Source organism: Penaeus japonicus, unplaced genomic scaffold (assembly GCF_977035675.1).
Source record: "Penaeus japonicus unplaced genomic scaffold, GWHDUDI00000001_assembly GWHDUDI00000009, whole genome shotgun sequence".
Taxonomy (NCBI): domain Eukaryota; kingdom Metazoa; phylum Arthropoda; class Malacostraca; order Decapoda; family Penaeidae; genus Penaeus; species Penaeus japonicus.
In genome coordinates, this window is record NW_028234411.1 from 6,377,841 (window position 1) to 6,395,340 (window position 17,500).

General features: G+C 39.2%; 2 protein-coding genes across 4 annotated transcripts in view; one reads left to right on the forward strand and one right to left on the reverse strand.

Moving 5' to 3' along the window:
* The window catches only part of CycJ (Cyclin J), a 9,724-nt gene extending 5,613 nt beyond the window's left edge, over nt 1–4,111 (forward strand). For all 3 annotated transcript variants that reach the window (XM_043023316.2, XM_043023317.2, XM_043023318.2), the window contains 2 exons: nt 714–873; nt 2,477–4,111. In XM_043023316.2, the coding sequence (XP_042879250.1) occupies nt 714–873; nt 2,477–2,591 (275 nt within the window). In that variant the 3' untranslated portion in view covers nt 2,592–4,111. The remainder of the gene's footprint in view (nt 1–713; nt 874–2,476) is intronic.
* A 1,011-nt stretch (nt 4,112–5,122) lies between these two features.
* Nucleotides 5,123–17,500, reverse strand: part of fabp (fatty acid binding protein) — a 13,257-nt gene continuing 879 nt past the window's right edge. Inside the window, exons 2-4 of the mRNA XM_043023319.2 lie at nt 6,692–6,864; nt 5,890–6,003; nt 5,123–5,701 (exon numbers count right to left, since the gene is read on the reverse strand). Of these exons, the coding sequence (XP_042879253.2) occupies nt 5,648–5,701; nt 5,890–6,003; nt 6,692–6,864 (341 nt within the window). The 3' untranslated portion in view covers nt 5,123–5,647. The remainder of the gene's footprint in view (nt 5,702–5,889; nt 6,004–6,691; nt 6,865–17,500) is intronic.

Here is a 17,500-nt window from a genome sequence, read left to right on the forward strand (position 1 = left end):
ACTGACTGACACTCAGTATATCAACTCTTCTCTTTTCAGTGGAGTGAATTGGTTATTGTTACTTTGAAAACTTGATACTTGTATGCGTTTGTATATATGGAAGACTACCTATCAACCATTGCTTAGCTGATTTACTTATTTAGGCTTATGTTTCAGATTTTTTTTTTGTTTAAGGATAAAGATTTTATATCTCAACAGTTATTTGGTGGAGCATTCCCTAATTTCAAAGAAGGAAAGTTCTATCTATATCTATCCATTTTTGTTATTTGTTGATCTATTTATGAATATATATTTTTAACCTTATAACTTTGATTAGTGAAAATGTTGACGCAACACTTTTGTTCCCACATGTCAATAATTGACTGTAGTTCACTTATGTAAAAAACTAAAAAATGTGCTATCCCCAACCATCTCCTCTGCCGATGATATTTAACAAGAAAACCGCAATTTACAGTGCAAAGGGTGCATTTGTATATTCTTTCCACAGCTACAGATGCTCCTTTATTGCACAGAAAAGGCTTCTCACATTCATTTGTGCAATTTCACTCTTTTGGCCATACTTTGAGATAACTCAAAGAGCGATGAGAACCTGTACTTTGAATTTTATAAAAAAAATGGGACTGAATAGTGAATGTTTAGAAGAATTTAATTCATCTGTAGTGAGACTGTTGTCTTTTGATTTAACGTTGTATTTTTCTAACATTACTTTTCAGACCAAGTTTTCCTTCAGTGGCGTTGCTCCCAGGTGGCAGCGGCTTGTGTTGCGTGTGGTCGGTTGTGCTGCCACTTGCTACCAACATGGCCAGTATCTCTCCAAGCAACAACTGGTTACCATTTGCAGTCCCTTTCACAGCTTATGGATCTCTTATTCAGGTCAGTTGTTCTTGAAGTGGCTTTATATTTATTAACGTTAATTTTGCCTTTTTGTCATCCAGTGTGTAGTGTGACATAACAGTACTATCTGAGGTAGTATAGTGATACTGGTTTAAATGTTTACTTGCCGCTTGAGATCTGTAAGGAATAAGAAGTAGCATGGTTTTATTCCAGGAATGTTTAATAGTGGAAAAGTTATTTGCCTTTACTGTGATCTAAGATCCAATATTGATATATAAATTTCCTTGTAACATATGGATTAGCGGCTCCATGTTACCATGATATACTGGAGTTTTCCTAGAAGTTAGTATAGGATATATATATATGGTAAATTGCTGCCATTACTTTGTGATTTCCCTCATGGTTAGATGATCCTTTTCAGTACATATTGTTCCACATTACATTTGAGTCTTGTTTTTGCAAGTTTCTTTACAAAACAAATCTTAATATTCACCAAGGAATTAATCTTAGTTTTCATCAGTAACTTTCCACTTGTTTTCCTGATTCGTATGCTGTTTATTCAGTCGCCCTTCATCATGAGCGTGAAGTGCCTATGGCAAATATTAGCAAATTTACATGAAGATAAAGACTTCCTTATCCATGTTATTGATGTGTAGGCAGATATTTAGGCAAAACTCTTGATATATACTGATGTTTCTGTTGGGAAGCCGCAATTCGCAAGCCCAAATTAGTGACCCCCTTCAAGCGGCACCCAGGGCATGTACCTTGCATGCCCCACTCTAGATATGCCACTATTCCCACTTGGAATACCATGCATTATTTATGTTTGAAAGTTCTTTATGAGAAACTATGATATTCTCATGCCTGTCCGTCTTTACATCACAGTACCATTACGTATGTTTTGAGAATGTGAAATATAATACTTACCTCAGACTATGATTAGTTTTGTTTATAGTAAATCACATTGAAAAAATATATAGAGGTGTAATCTATGGTCAGTCTGGTTAGGATCCATTTTTTTATGCATATTCACACAGCCTCTTCTGTATAATTGTTAAACATACGTCTCTGTTTGTGTACTGTGATGTACAATGGGGATCCATTGCATCTAGATTAATGTATATCCCAATAGTAAGTGTCTAAAATTTGTTTTTTATTTAGGGGGTTTGATAAATTCACTAGTCATGAACAACAAAACTCCAGTATTACCAGCATATTTTGTAGACATCATACACTTGTCAGAGACAGACTTGTGAAGTTAATTGCATATGTGCCACATTCATTTTATAAACCACTGATGCCAACAAAAATTTAGATGCCCTGCCAGCTGTGCTGAGATTAATTTCAAGGTTGGAAGTGCAGGGACAATGATTTTTCTCACTTGCCTTTAATTCTGGTTAAGCAAACACTTGTTTTTCAATGAAACCATAAGCAAATGAGAACTTTGATCAACACTAGGCATAAAACACCATGCTTGGATAGTGTGTAGAAAATAGAGTAGCTTCCCTTGTCTTAGCAAGAATAGATGCTGATTGGCATTCTGGTCACCCTCACTGCAACATGTATACATGCCCCATCTTGTGTCATTTAGTTGAAGAAAAAGGTTACCTTATATTTGTTTTTCTTTCATCCCTCTAAACAGGCTGTACGAGAGTGAAGACAAAGCAAGCGTTTGCAGCACTCCTGATTCAGGGTATGGCAGCAGGTGTTCCAGTGTCCAGGGTTCACCTGTTTCTCATAGATTAGGGGAAGTGTAGGTAAAGTGCAGTTGATGCCTTTCCACTACAAGCTGAAGTGGACAAAACATTCAAAGAAAGACAGATTTTATTTAAATGTGCCTTAATACAACAGTAATTTATTGCATGTTTCCTACACCATTTCATGCACTTGAAGTCACTGGTATACTTTGCTTATGTTTATGGTGTCTGGATCATGTTTATTGTAAAGCAAAATTAGGATCTCCTTTAATTTTAATTAGTAGGCACTCAGCTGTTGGATATGGTTTACTCCTTTCTGTGATATACAAATTGCTGCCAGAAATGTTGGTGGCTTAATTTTGCAATATTACTTTGCTAAGTTTGATGTGTTAAAAAGGGAAATACCCAGTTCTATGATATTTGATTATAGTTAAGGTATAATATATGATGGATCAGTCTTAAGTTATTGGATGTGGACCATCTGTTTGGAATATGAAAAGGTTGTGATCTACTTCACAGCATTTTGTTCTATTTCTGTTTTTTTAAACCAAACATTTGTCCTCATTCTGCTTTACCTCTGTGACTTTTTGGTGCTAGATATGACTTTAATTTAGAAGTCAAAATATTGCATGAGGAATGTAAATATTTACATGCAAATTTAAATATTCCAGTTGTGTTTCTTCTTTTGTATCCATTATATGTTTGATGTGTTTAACTGTTATGTATGGAATAATACTCACTGATTGTAATCATTTCAGGGTAAAAAGATACCCCAATTTGTATGGTACAAGGTGGTGATAGCTTTATTACAAAGAAAAAAAAGTGCTAATAATAATAATGATAGTAATATTAATAATAGTAATTATAATATTGAATCAATGGAATATCTTGATCAAGTTTGAATTTGTAGTCTCTCCATATTTCAGTTCATAAACATTGTATTATTTAACCAAAAAAAGATTACTTTTGTGATAACAGGAAGTCTGCAGTCCGTTTGATTTCTTTGGTGCATATTAAACTTTAGTGAGGATTTGCAATTTATCCATACATATATGCTTAGTTTTATAGGTGCAAATGTAAATTATTTTATTACACCACTACTACTGGTGGGAACAGATTAAGGTGTCTGATGGTATTATTGGTACAATTGGTGCTATTTGCAATTATGTGTCGTGGTCTAGCAATAGACACGTAAACTTTGGAACCTCAAAGGTAGACTTCAAACTACTTTAATTTTCCTTGTGTGTATATCATTTTTGATATTCATCAACTACAGCAAGTGATTACTGTCTGTGATATGTATTTAAAAAAATTTTGCTTTGTGTTAATTGGTGTTGATAATAGAATTTGCTCAATAAGTTTACCATAATTTTGTTAGGGTTACTTTTTCATTATCCAATGTAAATAAAAGTTGAATTTTCTTTCTGTGTTCTAGTCAAGGTTCTAGTAAGAGTATTTTTCGTTTAACAAATGTTCTGCATTTCTGTGATACACATTTTGTTTCTTTGTTGTGTAATTGTGTGACTATGGCTCAAGTGAGCTTTTCATTAAACTTCTTCAGTATGTAGATTTTTATTGGTCATATGGGTTTTCTTTTACCTGAAAAGAACTGAAAAAAAAGAGAGGAGACATTCCAGAATGGGAAAAGTAATTTGTGAAATATAACAGCCCCTCAGCAAGTGAAATTCATAATTGGTTGAATTTTATGTAAGAAAAATATTGATCCATTGAATATGATGCACAACTCAGGCTGTGCTAGTTCATGTTTCCCCCTAAATTCCCTGAATATTTTCTTCAAGCTTATGATCACAAAAAATAATTTTATACCATGCTATGAAAATGGTTCTTGTGGTAAAGGTCAAATGTACTGTATGGAATACCTCACTGCTGTTAATTTTATTCTTTAATATAGTTTGTTTGGCATTTCAAAGGTCCTTGGTAGGAAAAGTAACACCATCATGCTCCAGTAAGCTTATTACAATTTTTTTTTTAGAACAAGACAATCATTTAACAGCATTTTTACCTGGTTATCGTGGGACAAAGAAGCTATGAGATAGTGCATGAATATCTTGCAGAACCACTGAACTGTCAGTCTAGTTCTTGTTTGGTCTTTTATTGTCAGGCATTGCATATCTGTAAAGGTATAGTTGTTTTAGTGTATTGCCAAAGTTTCTTACTGGTAATCAGCAATTTCAAGATTTTATATCCCTACTTGAAAATTAACTTGATTTAGCCATCGTTTCTTTTTACTGAGTTTTACATTAAAAAACAAAAAATGCTCAGCTAAATCAAATTTTATTATGAGATATATGAATTTTCTGTACATGGTCAGTCTTCCTTTGCCTCAAGAAAGTAATGATCTCTTGTGTAGAAAATGCCAATGAATACCAGGATATTTATATTTTAAATAGTCAATGGTTTCTATGAAATTAGGTTATGAACTTTTAGGTTACAAATACATGACTGAATTAGCAGCTCCACGTTACCTTTATCTACGCATTATTCTAAATATGATAATTACATTTTCTAGGTGTAAATGTTCAAATTAAAACCATTTTATATTGGATAGTTATATATAATAAAACACCAAATAAATTTGTTTCAATTTAATATATAAAGATTACAAAATGACTAAGAGATATAAATGTTAATCTCTCACTTGCATTTTGCCATTCATCCAAGTTAACTTGTTGAAATGGAAACAAAATCTTGGTAACTCTTACCATAAATTGTATATAGGTTTAGTCTCTTTGGTTACAGCATAACCACAGAACATCATTAACTAAAGTTTGATACATTTTGAGGAGAACAGTCAATTTCCTTGCAGACAACTTCCTATAATGGAACTAAGATAGTTTGAGCAAACCAAATGGGATGTGAAAAGGATTGTGTGGTTACTTCCTTAGGGAACCACTCTTTTCATAAAATGACATACATCCTTATGATTGTTAAAAATTAAAAAAGAAAATTGAGTTTTGATAGTTTTTCATCTCAAATCAATTCAAATGAAGTGTTGCTGGTAATATCAATATTGTAATTTCATTTCAAATGACAATGCGGTCCTTAGGATTTTCAGTAACCACTTCCCATACTTGGGTGCTGAGGACTTGCAGGAATTATTCTAAACGGGTGTAGACTCGCTTGCAAACCACGTCATCAACCTTGCACTCCTGAAAATAAAAAGATATTTGAGAAATGGATAATGGCTATTGGTAATTATAAATACATTTTATTACAGACATCATCACAAGGAGATATCACCTCCAAAGTAAAAGTGACTCCAGTAATTTGAAAGAGCAGCCTAGAAATATATTTCTTTATTTCACGAGTAAATTATTAATGCGTTCCAAAATCTTACCATTAGCATCTTGTCATCGGTGAATTCTCGGAGAAGGACAGAATCCTTCTCTTTCTTCTCCTTGTCCCCGACCTGGTTGTGAACCAGCTTGTTGCCATCCAACTTGATGACAGACTGAAATATTATATTTAAATGAATAAAAGTCAGATGGGTAACCAATATACATTAAAGATTAAAAAAAAAAAAAAAAAGTTATGCACTGCTGTACTATAAAAAAATGAACAATTATGTACAGCTGTAATTACTGTTAACATTAGCTCATTTCCTTCTACTTGTATGCAAATGAGGTTTTCATTGAGAAACTACACCGTTTTCAACTTGAAATGATTTTGTCTGAATTTGCTTACTATAAAATAATAATACAAAATAATAAAAGGAAGCTTAGAGATGGGAAGACACAAATGGAGTAAAGAGTAAGGTCTGTTTGTCTTTAATCAAGTCTACTTTTGCACATTTATTAAGATGTGTATTAATATCAAATACGGTTATTATATTTGATATTTATGTAGTATAATATCTATTTCAATACTTTAGCTAAAAGAGGGTCATGTTACTTAAATATTGCTTCACATTATTAATGTACAAATAATGGGAAAATGGCACTATTCCTAGAACCTCATCAATTCCATCAACACAAAATAAGTAGGCCTATCACCAACAAGACAAGACTATTTCTAATCCACGACGATGCTAATTTTCAAAATTATTAAAAAATAATCAATGAATTAAACATCTCACTCAACGAACTGCTATTAAGTACAAACACCGACTCGAAACGAACAAAACAGCAAGGGCACCTCACCTTCACCACGCGGCCATCAGCTGTGGTCTCTTCGAATTCCTCGCCCAACTTGAACTTGATCTCTGTGGTCTTAAAAGTGGTGATGGTTTTCATGGTGTAGGTATCGCCGTCTTTGGTGATCTCGACGGTGGGTGTTGCAGCGTTACCCATCTTGCGCATCACCAAGCCAACACCTGAGAAAGGATAATGGTGTTAGTATATTTTTTTGTTGGGTCCATTATTTATCAATTCATCAGGTGGAATCTCAAGTTTGTGTAATATTTGTTGCGAGATTCACCCTGCTCTGCTCATTAGGTTTTACGATGCAATTGCTGAAATGATTTGTTATTCCCAATGCTCTTGTCGATTTGTTTTAACCCTTTTTTCCCCTTAATTGTCCGGTATATATAAAATTTAAAGCACTGAACTCAAACAAATCTGCCAACTAAATTCTACAAAATAAAACTTCATCTCAACCTGATATCTAACACTGAAAACTCATAAGTATGCACAACAACCACATAACCCTCATGACCATGACCACACATGATGCCTTCAGCGGTCACCGAGCAGACGTTCCCACACTTGCCTTCCCGCTTACAAAAGCCGAGTCGCGATGTTAACAAGAGACCATTGACAAATGTCCAGCGGCCTTCCCAGTACAGTCCTCACGGGTTGCAACACACGAACACCTCCATTCAAGATCACAATTGGGGAAACGTTCTAGATAAAGCTAATCTTAAGTGCTATTTTTTAAAATTAAAGATTTGGCGTAAAAAATGGCATTTGCAAACATCAAGAATTGCAACTGTTAGAAAGTAATTTCCTTCCCTCAACTTGTTTACTCATTTAGTATAGCCCGTACAGATCATGTATGGCCACCATGGGCGTTTATTTAATACCATTATTATTATTATTTTTAAAGGGTGGGGATGGTGGTGATATTACTATGATACATTTACAGCTCGAGTGAGCGAGTGCAGAGGTACTCCTCCTGTGAATGAACGAGTGAAACAGATACAAATAGTGTATAAATACCAAAACGATTTATTACAAAACGTTCGGTCGAAAAAGCTGCCACGCTTTGCTTGGAACTGAAGGATGTCTTTACCAATGCATTTTTATATTATTTGACCATAATAAAAACAGTAACGGTTCACTACAGGAGCCTGATAGTCGATTAACTTGCATGACCTGACACAGGTGATAATTGAAAAGCATGTTGATCCATCCGCGTTGGGACAGCTGGACGAGCCGATATATGGCTTCCTATGAATATACGTAGTACACGGACTACGTAGTATGGTCTTAGAAAATACTTCATTTTAGTTACATACGTGCATATGGGTTCACATGACTGATTACTTGTAGTTCGTAGGCCTACTTACATGCATCCTATTCATATTGCATAAATGAAATATTCTACTTCAATACAATTAGTATCCAATGGTAAAGGCAATGTTTGTCGCATATATAGAGACTATTCTTTTCGTATAAATTCAATAGCTACATCAGTAATATTCTAAAATTATTATTAAAAAAAAATATATACGGCAGCATTATAATGTTACCAAGTAGGCCTGTGCAATGAGAGTAGCTTCCCTTCTCTCCCTTTAACCAACCCAATGCAATAAAACCTTCACCCTGTACCCACTTACATTCTCCCAAATACTTCAGATCAAACACGCTACAAAGGATAAACAAACATGTACAACTGCTGACCAAATTTGAACACACTAATAAAACGGAGTTCCCCAAAACCTACAAATAGCCTCTCAATCACAAGTGATGGTTTAGGGGTTTGGCAGAATCTATACACCTGTGGCCTCTTTCATACCGTGCTTGTAAGACAACCTCACTACACCTGCGCCATCTGCCCCCTCCCCCACTCCCCCCTCCGCCCCTTCCCCGTAAATCAATACAAGACCTCGCATCTCCACCCGCTCTCTCCTGTAGATCTATAGGCAACTATACTTCCGTATATATGAGGCGTTTATCAAGACATTAAAAACATGAGAAAAACCTATCTAATAAACAAGCTTCACAACCTACAATGTGCACTCACAGCTTCAATTTTATTCCATAACTAAATTACCACCCATCTAAAATCCGACGTCATCATTTTTTCCCCCATACAAATATAACTCCAAGCAATGACGCAAATCACTGTACTACCTCTCGTTCTGGCAAGCTAACCAGGGAATCGAGCCAACTGACGGCGAACCAGTAACTGCACATTCGCCGCCAACTAACTATCCAGTGTTACTAATAAACAATGATTAGTTATAGGTACAAAAATGTCATATTCCATAATAGTGCTCTTGTACTATACGCTGGTTCTGAATAAGGAAAGGTGGGCAAGCGATCGGAAACGATGTGTTAGTTTGGGCTTTTAATCAATACGTTGACAACGATGTGACGTAAGAAATTTAAAAACGCAGCTGTCACTCCTGCTTTTTTTCGTAGAGTATGAAAAATGCATATCTGCCATTCCTCTTTTTCTCAACTCAACGATTTCTTTTCTGTCGGTCTCCCATGGCCGATCTTGAATGTATTTTTTTCTGGGACCTACATTATCATATCTAGATTTTACTTTCAGTACCTAATTTAAAATAGCTCTACTTGCAAAAGCATCACAAACGAGGGAAAAAAACACAAGGTGTGATTTCAAATATTCCTTCCACCTCTTACGTCTTAGCTTCCACGTACTTAAATAGAAGTCGATTCATATTCATATCTAAACAAAAAAAATAAACCCTGGATTAGATAAACCAAATATTTTTAAAACGAACTGCAAACAGCTACGAAAATGCTTCCTACCAAAGTCCGCAGGGTTATCAACCTCACTCGAATCAGGGTTTCAAGTCAACGCGAGCCTAGACGAGACCGGAAGAAAATATGCTTATCTGCCAGACCGTGAAGTGTTCATGAAATCGAGTTATAACGCAATTTCGAGTCGTTTTCAGAGTGCCGTGGAATAACTTAATAATCAAGGACTACTGGAAAGGGACTTGAATATGGTGACGATAAAGGAGGCAATAGAGCGCCAGAACTAATAGCAACAAGTTACTCATGGTAGGAAGTGTATGGGTGAGGAGGTTTCTTGCATGAAAATAGGAGAGGGGAAGGAGACAAGGGAGGGGAGGAGGAGGGGCGAACCGAGGAAGGGCAAGAGCGAGAGGGGAAGACGAGGAAAAGCCAAGAGAGGTGGCGGGGAAACAAGGGGTATAACCGAGAGGACAAAACGAGGAAGGGCAAGAGAGAGAAAGAGGCGGCGTAACGAGGAAGGGCAAGAGAGAGAAAGAGGCGGTGTAACGAGGAAGGGCAAGAGAGAGAAAGAGGCGGCGTAACGAGGAAGGGCAGCAGAGGGGAGGGGGAGAAAGCGAAGCGAAGGAAGAGAGGACATCAGCCACTATCAGGACAGGAAAACATTGAGATTCGACTTCTTAGAAGCAGTCGTGGGTGCTTGCACTTCACTCCCCCTCCCCTCCCCTCTCCCCTCCCACAAGAGTGTCCGGTGCTCAGGACCAAGGAAAAGTAAAAAGTGGGTTTAGTCAAACTTCAACGTCTAGCGCCTAGATTTTTAAAGTTATGGCAGAATGTAATGGTAGAGAAAGATGAATATCAAGGTGATGGGAAAAAAAAAATAATATGTGTTCGTACGTTCACTGCATACAGTGTCAAGTAACGCAATCGCGCTTGAGTGACAGTGCCCATGGCCGGTTAGTGCCACACGACGCGACGCCCCGAATATGAAGAACCTCATTAGGCCTTCAGCTTCTCCCTAAGTCCGAGGAGAATGTGAAATACAAAATGTACAAACACAGTGCATCACGGCGACCGCCCCCTCACCCTCACCCCCCACTCTCACTCCCGCCCCCACCCCCATCCCATCCGCTTGTTAAAACGACAAGAGTACACAACACACTGCCCCATGCCCTTTCGTAAGCGAACCTAATTGCTGCTGGCCTCATATTCTCTATTACTAAGCTCGGCTAGAATGCACATGTGTTTTTGAAATCATAATCTCCTCTAACGCCTAGGAACGCCGTTGAGTCGAAAATCCTATGTGTATCCTATGTGCGGGTCTCATTACAAGTGTCGAGAAGGGCGTTCCTTCATTTGCATCCTCAAACCCCGTTTATCACAAGACTACTCTTGTTTGGGGGGTCGTGGGTGTGTGCACAGTACGTGGGAGAGGGAGAGGACATAAAAATAAAATTTCCGCGTACAGATTCGGAAAAATCTCCAACGCACATCTCTCCCCCCCCCCCTTTCCACGATTCTCAGAGAAAAAAAAAAAAAAAAAAAAAAAAAAAAACAAAAAAATTACAAGTGTGGCAGAGTGCTGCGGCAACGCTTCCCCTCTCCTTATAACCGGTCACAGCTGTCATAGACGCCGGACAAAACCACGTGAGCTCTGAGCCTCGCTACACACGGCCAGATGTGGGGGTGTAGGGGGGGGGGGGAGCGGGGTGGCGTCGCTCAGCTTCATTAAATGGTCAAGAAGAGTGGCGTCGACCTTCTTGGTTGCTCAGATCCATTAAATAGTCGAACTTGTCAGCCCCCTGACACTACGACACACCAGCAAAACAAAGAAAATACACGGTATGACCATGTATCAAAATGATAAGACCGATATACCATGTATTAAAATGATAAGACCGATATACCGAATATTTATGATCAAAGAATATTTCCCGAGGACGTGCGGGGTTCGGCTAGGTAGGGAGTGTAACGTGGTCGCCGCCAGCTGACCAACTAGAGATACACCTGCAGAATACATAAATCTAGAGTCTCCTTGCGACACCCCTCAGTATTTAATTTATTATTTTTATAATAATAATAATAATAATAATAATAATAATAATAATAATTAATAATAACAATAATTACAATAATAATCATCATAATGATAATGATAAAGGTATTATTAATAAAAACTAATAATAATGATACTAATAATCATAATAACAATAGTAATAAAATCACGAGTGTCAGACAATCGGACAATGATGTGAATACTATTTGAATCTGGAAGTAGGTACCTCTGTACTTTACATGACCGGTTCACGCCCTCTCCACCCCGCCCATGTGTCGCCACTGCCGCCGGCTAGTGACGCAGAGAGGGAGGGGAGGGGAGGGAGGGAGAGGGGAGGGAGGGAGGATCAAGGTGGATACACAGGAGGGACGGAGGAAGTAGAGACGGCAGGGTAGGTGGAAACACAGGGGAGGGGGGGGCGGCAAAGTGGGGGGAGTTTCAAATTATCTGCCGTAGTATCAATGGACAGAGTCAACGGGTGGGAGTGGGAGGAGAGGGGGAGAGGGGAGAGAGAGGGTGAGGAAAGGGAGAGGGGAGGGAAGGGGAGAGGGAGAGGAGAGGGAGGGGAGAGGAGAGGGGAGAAGGGAGAGGGGAGGGGAGAGGGGGGAGAGGGGAGAGGAGAGGGAGAGAGGGAGAGGGAGAGGGAGAGGGAGAGGGAGAGGGAGAGGGAGAGGGAGAGGGAGAGAGAGAGAGAGAGGGAGAGAGAGAGAGGGAGAGAGGGAGAGAGGGAGAGAGGGAGAGAGAGAGAGAGAGAGAGAGAGAGAGAGAGAGAGAGAGGAGAGGAAGTAGAGAGAGATAGAGATAGTAGAGTGTGAGAGTGTAAGCAGCGAAGGAAAACATAAATAGTGATGAGAAAAAAAAAAAATTATCTTTAATCCTGGCTTCTCAAAGTCCTATCCTCCGAAGCAGGAAATCAGTTTGTCATGCTCCCACCATGACCTTGACGGGGTCTCTCCAACATCATCTAATGACGCAGAGTTGTCTTCGGGGGCGCTAATACTTTGCAGTCCCTTAGAAGCATACTAAGAATATGCCTAGTCCAAAGTTGGGGATGCCGCAATAAAATTTAACGAGTCTCCCCTTCCTTCCCTCCCTCGGACCCTGGCAGGCATCAACAGCACCTCAAGTGTTTGTTTGGGATTGCTTGATTGATTGCTTGCTTGCTTGCTTGACGCACACACTCGACCGGGGAGGCAACGTGGTCCAAATTAAAGGCCAATCAAAACACTTCCGAGTATCAGACGCCAGGACGGACCCTTTCACAGTCCAGGTATCAATGACAGAAGGCAATTTATTAAACTAAATCTTTAAAAACTGAACTGAATAACACAGCTACATCCCGACAGATCAGATTAAAACAAGAGAACAATACATATATACAAAATCCCAACATTTCTTTAAAAAAACCTTCCTCATTAACTGTAGACTAAATATAAAGATCAAAACACCATCGACTACGAATCCCCACTTCCCATACGAGACCAGCCGCCGTGGTCTCAGCAGGGCGAGACCAACCCCCGAGGGCGGATCGGAAGTGGCGTGAGCGAGCGTGCGTGCCTGCAGGAAGGAATCCACCAGGACGTGGGATGTCACGCATTCCTCGGCATGACCGCCACACCCACGTCTCCTCAAATTCATGAAGAAGCTCAAAGTCCAAAGTCCATGTATTCGTTTATGTATGACGTAGGAGATTCATTTGAAATCAGATATATTCGGATATATATATATATATATATATATATATATATATATATATATATATATATATATATATATATATATGTGTGTGTGTGTGTGTGTGTGTGTGTGTGTGTGTGTGTGTGTGTGTGTGTGTGTGTATAGTGTGTGTGTAGTGTGTAAATATGTGTATGTGTATGTGTATGTATATATGCTGTCATATTTACATAATTATATATTATTATATTATATATATATATATAATATATATATATATATAATATATATATATATATATATATATATATATATATATATATATAATATATATATATATAATATATAATATATATATATATATATATAATGTTACGATAAGTAACAAAAGTTTTATCCCCTAACCTAATCGATAATCTCTTCCTGTCTCCATTTGGCCACCATGCCTGCCCATTGAGCCCATTATGTACCATTTGCGAGAGTCGGAACAGCCGCCAGCTGCTGACAAACCCGCCCGCAGCTTCCATGAGGATTGTCCACCCGCCCGCAGCTTCCATGTGGGTATGCTCACCAACCAAACATTCTAGGCTTAAACCAGTATTTTCTTTCTACTCAATCTCATCTACTTTCACGTCAGACCATTCAGTAGACCAATCGAGACCATTCATTCATAAGTGAATTTGATCATCTAAGTAAAGCGACCACCTTCCGATATGTGCACTCCTCCTCCTCACCTCAAACCACCTTTACAAATTCGATCTCTGTTCAAATGTTAACAGGAACAACATTGCTAAGGCCATGCACGACTGTATTCAAGATATTACTCGTTTGCGAATTAAATAGATCTCGTTGAAAAAAGACAATCCCGCGTATATTTTCCCGATTTCTTTTAAAAAAGGCTTGTGTGTCAATACAAAATATATACATTCTATATATGGACTTCCTACAAGCACAACGAGCCTAACACAACATCGACCCTCAAAGCCAGTCCCTTTCACAGCCTCACAATATCGAAAGATTCGCTATTACCGCAACGTTCCTGCCAGGTAACACACAAAGCGTTCCCTGGTTAATCCGCAGGCAGCTTGGTCGTCCTTCGCCTGCCTCATAACCCATTACCGTCCGTATGACAAAGTCGATTGTGCTTCCAGGAGGAAACGCGCGGTCTACTCGTACTGGAACAGTTGCCACCGGACGCGAATCCATTTGCATGAAGGAATGAATGTGATGGACAACACGAGGCATTCGACCAAAGGAGCTAAACACATTTACAAAAGCCGTCCTTTTCCAGATGCTAGTGTGATTCAATTAATCAATAGAATTTGAGGTAAACGCTAGAGACCCCGTGGTATGTCTGGTACAATTTAAAAGAATAGGGTCTGGCGACTGCAGCTGCGCCGACAGGATCGTACGATAGCACCACCACGCCTCCGCCAATGGGAGGCCGCTGCCAGTCCCCGCCTCCACACCCCTCCAGACCCTCCTACTTGCCGCCCATTGAGAACCGGCTCCAGCATGCAAGCCTCCAGATCTTTAAGAATCTAAAGGAAACCAAAATAAATAAAATGATTAGAAATATGCTAATGCTCGCGAAACCTTACTACGAAGTACACGTGATCCTTCTCCAGCAACAGCCTCTACACACAAAAATTAGCATATTCAGTTGTATAACATTAGTAATAATAAATGGGTTTGGTAATGGTGATAGCATTAGTGGTATTAATGGAAATATTGTGGAATCCATTAGCACTTGCCCTGCTCTACAAGGAAAATAATTAGAAATAGTTTAGCAAGATTTAGAATATAAGCAAAACATATGCTGAAGTGATACCTTTCAAAATAGTACAAAACCAATACAAAGCATTACAGTATCTTCCATGAAACCACAACCCAAGCTCTTGGTTGCACCGATACCTTACAACGCGCATTGACCGACAGCTCGTGACCGGCAGCGAACACACGCGGATTTCGCCGCATCGTAGCCGCCAAAACCGGTTCGCATCATGAAACGTTCAAAGCCCCTCGTTGTCAACAAGGTGAAGTTTGAAATGCGTAGTACGAAGCCGGGCTGATGTAATCGGGGTAAATTACGACCCTGTGTACAGTCTAAGGTCAACCCAAACCCCTGTTATGGAATTAGATGTGGAAGAAAAAGGTCGAAATATCAACAGGTAATGGATCTTAACTGAAGTACGCAATGGCAAAAGGAAACATCAGGATAGCATCAGTGATACAAAACTGGACAAGTAGTAATGCGTGACACAAAGGTATTGACAGGAGTAACGCCACCAACAGGAAGGCTAAGATAGGATAGGTGGTAAATTTTCCGAATAACGCCGCGTCGCTAAATACCACAAAAGTGGTATTGATGGATTCCTCTCAACCTCTACTATTCATATATAGTGAAATTAATGAGCGTTTGTACCCCTGAAGCCCACAATCTGGGTCCCGATAGTAGGGGAGGGCATGAAGTAGATCAGGGAAATTGCGGGGTAAAATATGAATTCCGGCGATATTTCGTATGCAAAATCTTACCAATTACATCCCTTACTTTGCCTAACTTTGAAGATAGCTATAGCCAAGGTGGGGCTTCGCCCACCCCTGTACACCCCCCCCTATTTAAGGCACTTCGTGCTACCTCGTGCTACTTCGGTATCACGAAAACCTTAACCCAACTACCTACCTCCCTTTCCCTAGTTTTGAAGTCAGCCTTTGCGAAGAGGGAGCTATGCCCCCCTGTGGATCTCCCCTATTCAGGGCACTTCGTGATACTTATGATGCGTAATTAGTCCTGTAGATGAAAAAGGCGAAACAACGATAACCCTCACATGCGCCATGATGACAGCAACTGAGTCTTCGTCTCATATATTCCTCAGGATAGGAAACTAGGACCGATGATGACGCGACCACTCAATAGAGGGCACTATAATTATACTGTAAATAATGGGGAATATTGCGCCATCTGTTGAGAGAACATAACAGCACATGCAGGTAATTCCTTGGGGGTTTCCAGTCCACAGCTTGCTACTATCCGTAAATACGTAAACACAGCCATGTTTGAATTTCAGGGCGAGGATGGTGGACTCGGGATATCTTGCCCAAGGTATGTTGCACGAAGTGCCCTAAAAAGGCTAGGGATTAATTCAAAACTAGGCAAAGTTAGGTAGGTCATTGGGTTAAGATTTTGCAAGCGAAATATGCCCCGAAGTAGGACGAGGTAGCACGAAGTGCCTTTAAAAAAGAGACCCAGATTGTGGGCTTCAGGGGTGCAAGCGCTCATTAATTTCACTATATATGAATAGTAGAGGTTGAGAGGAATCCATCGATACCACTTTTGTGGTATTTCGTAACGCGGCGTTATTCGGAAAATTTACCGGATAGGTTAACAGCCAGGCTTTACAGCTCCTATTCAGGTTATGAAAACGAAACTAGGATCCAACTGTGGGTACAAGAATGCAAGATTGATTGACAAGACAACCGATAGGAGAGAATCATATACAACCCAACCCCACCCCCACCCCCACCCCCACCCCCACCACAGCCACGCCACTCGGGAGGGAGGGAGGGAGGGAGGGGGGAGGGGATCCTGAAATCACCCTTACGTACCATTTACGATCAATGGTTTTCGATTTGGTAACCTACAAAGAAATTACGAACAAAATGGATACCGACACCTTTTAGAAGATCAGTAATTCACACAAGCCCCAAGGACAATGAACCATTCAGTGCCCACAAGTAAGCCATGGAATCATACTCCAACAGGCGTTAAATCTCTTATCAAGATGGCACGCGGTAAAATCAAGAATTCGTAAGGCGTGACCAGTTTTCCAGGAAAGCATTTCAGGACCTATGTATTCATTGCTCTCTATCACCAAATGTAATTATATTGCTCTATAATCCCTTACAAAATATAATTGATTAATCAGTATATTCTTATCTTATTTGATCCTTAAGCTTTGAAATTCTGGAAAGAGGCGATTCTTCAACTGAACGATTCTGTATACAGTTCAGTTGGTTGGTCACTTTTTTCCTTGTACAAGCAGAGCTGGGCGTCTAACCTACATGTTATAAGTGGATGGCATGACAGCATCTGTACATCCATATAACCGTTGGACTTCATGCAAATTTCTGTGTACATAATCTTGATAAGGTATGTCAAAAATACGGTAAATTGTCCTGTCATATTTACTCTCCTATAAATAATAAATGCAACATGTAGTGGAATGTTTGTATATGAAATTTACAAACAAAAGGGAAAACTCTATACATTTGTAAAAGATAAGATTGTACGATAACGATGATGCAATTGCTGTTTACCAAAACCGCGAGGAAAT